Source organism: Cariama cristata, unplaced genomic scaffold (assembly GCF_000690535.1).
Source record: "Cariama cristata isolate BGI_N322 unplaced genomic scaffold, ASM69053v1 scaffold9490, whole genome shotgun sequence".
NCBI classification, from domain to species: domain Eukaryota; kingdom Metazoa; phylum Chordata; class Aves; order Cariamiformes; family Cariamidae; genus Cariama; species Cariama cristata.
In genome coordinates this window covers 48775-51697 of record NW_009596380.1, presented here as the reverse complement: position 1 = coordinate 51697, position 2923 = coordinate 48775, and the positions used below count along the sequence as shown (strand labels likewise).

General features: G+C 35.1%; 1 protein-coding gene across 1 annotated transcript in view; it reads right to left on the bottom strand.

Moving 5' to 3' along the window:
* Nucleotides 1-430: 430 nt before the first annotated feature.
* LOC104166025 (attractin-like protein 1) overlaps nt 431-2923 on the bottom strand; it is a gene marked incomplete at both ends in the record, with an annotated part of 38508 nt that continues 36015 nt past the window's right edge. Inside the window, one exon of the mRNA XM_009705826.1 lies at nt 431-515. Within this exon, the coding sequence (XP_009704128.1) occupies nt 431-515 (85 nt within the window). The remainder of the gene's footprint in view (nt 516-2923) is intronic.

Below are 2923 nucleotides of genomic sequence, written 5' to 3'. Positions count from 1 at the left end.
TATCAGTACCATTAAAATCTTGCTTTTTCCAAGCAAATTTTAGTTAGATGTTTTTGATTTTGTGATTGTAGAAGATCAAGGAATTATAGCATGTTGCAAAGAGAAAAAGATTTCTCGTGTCATATATAAGTGAGGATTATAGTTGGTACTGAATTTCAAATTCACTGTGGTTCACAATACTAAGGAAACACCTTAGTACACTAGAAGGCTCATATGAAGTGTCATTGAACAGATTCCACAGCATGTCAGACAGGTAATCAGTACAGGTAATCACCAAAGACAATTAAAGCCCCTTATGAGCACTAGTTCTCACGTTAATAAACTGCATCAATTGTATGCCATTGAACGATACGTCACACAGGTATCATTTCTGCCACAGTTTTTTCATTCACAAAAATGCCCAGGAAAATTTAGAAGACACTTCATTTACCCATTACTGACAACAGCAGTGTGACCAAATCTGTTGACATCTCGATGCAGATTAGGTTTTGGTAAAATCTTCCATTCATCACAAGCTGAAAGTCAAAACAAAAGCGTATGAAAACATATAAAATAATTCAAAAAGTTTTCAGCAGAACATATGCAAAATGGATTTTGTCAGACATTCTTTTGTATTTTAGGTATCAACTAATTTTGTCGCTTATTTACCTTTTTTTGCCAGAGGGATCAGTGCAGGTAACCTCTGCTGTCTCCACTGTAAAAACAGACCATCTATACCTCATGACCTTCAAATGTTCTTAACATGCTTTCATCACCTATTGGCCTCACTAACTTTGAAACAAAGTTTGACTGACATATTTAAAACCATTCTTAATATTAGTTTCTAGGGCTTTTTTAATTGTTCTGCAAAATCAGCAGGATTTGACAGGCTTTTTTTCTGTTGTTACTAGGTCAAGCTAAGGTGTTTTTTCCTACTCCTAATAATCTGTTTTATTCTGTTATATTCTGTTTAAATATGTTATTTATTCGGACTTCATAGGACCCTTCTAGAGTCTTTATTTGCAGCAACATGAATTTATCAACATATACCACAGATCAGTGATATACATACTATCAGACTTTAAATACACTCCATTAATGCCAATTTGTAATTTATATCCTTCTTTTCAATTCTTTTTAAGTAGGCTTTGGATTTTTAGGTAGATCCCCCTTTTAAATGCATCACTGATGGATTTTCTGGAGAAAGGATTAATATGTGTAAACTCTTCTACACTTCTAGAAATTGCAGGATTTGAACACGCTGCAGTCACTAGTTCTGAGAAGTTGTATTTGCATTGCTCAAGAATAAATCAACAGGTACTCCTTTCAGATGCATTTGTTGAGTAGGTACTCCAAGAACCTGTCAGCAACACTTATCTATTACGGCATTTATCAAGGCCAGAAGACACTCACAGAAGTGTCCCTTTATTATACAGTTCTCTGCCCTCACAGCACATTTCAACATGCACAATGACAACCACTGCCATTATCGTCATCAAATGATCAGTAACATTGCCCTAACATTAAACACTCTCAAATTAGCCAAAGGAGTTCCATTCATATGTATTTCATGGAACATCTATGTCAGTGAACTTATTTATTTTCGTAAGTGCTTTAAGATGAAATACCACTCCTCCAGCTGTGCAACCCATCTCATTATAATCTTACTTTTGGTATCTTGATTTAAGTATGCTACTAATTACTTTCCTTTTACTAAGCATTTGAATGAACATTGCATCAGTATTTTCACATCAAACTATTCAAGCATATTACTTTTAGTACTACTGTAGGAGCATTTACAAATGAGGTTTTGGTGTGGTTTCATTCTTCTGTCCTGACTGGCATTTTAGTTCTTCAGAACAGTTAGTCCTTTCTTCATTATTTCCTACTTGAACTTTACTGACTTCAAATATACAAATCCCACAGTAACAGAAATAGGAATCACCTAGAGATTGAAATTTCAAGGAAATCCCTTTAAAGCGGAGCAAAGAAAGTAGTTTTCTACAGAGCAGGCAAAGCATTTCAAGAATTTAGCATCATAACAGGTTTTGAAGACAGGTAGGGTAAACTTTCAGGAAAACTTTCATATCAGACAGAGTTACAGTTTTCTCATTTCAAAAAAAAAATCTGCTATACACACAAAGATAAGGATTAAATCCAAAGCTGAAAAGGAGTTAAAGGGATAGAGGCCTCTCCAATTAATCCAAATAAAAGCGTGGGTTTATATATACAAACACATATATGTATATTTACGTCTTTGATAATTATATTGTCCTTTCAGATATTCTCAGTGCAAACTTCCCTGTGTTTAGCCTTAACACGGTTTGAAACCTGAATAACAAGATGACATTTTTTCTTTTAAACCAGTGGCAAAGCTATCAGTTTGGACACTAAGACACAAGAAAAGACCTATTTGCTCAGCATACTCTCCATAATACAGAGAAGGGGATAGAGTCCATGCCTGCAGAAGCTGCACAGCCATAGTTAGCACCATAAAGAAGCAGAAGTGTCCTACAGAGATAAAAGTCGCTGGCATACAGCAAGACTGCGGAACACATCTAAAACCTGTTTCCAGGGTCTTAATGCAATTATTACACAGGTTGATTTTTACCTAATATTGCTGAATTCATTTACCTGTAGGATTCCCGTAACAGCCACATCTAAATAAGGTATACTTACTTAATTTTAAAATTTGGAATAATTTATGCAAGTTATAGATTAAAAAATAAGGTAATATCACCATCAGACCACATATTTCAAGGAAGTCTGGTTAAGGTTAAAAAAAAAAAAAAAATTCCAAACACTCCTCCTCCCTCCCTCCCCAGCTTAAAACAACAAAAATGGATATTAGGAAATCCAAGAGGGTCAAATTGTCCTCCACGCCAGTGTCATACAGAGCCTAAGTCACTCTAACTGCTGGCCATGCTGGTCCTATTCTCATTCC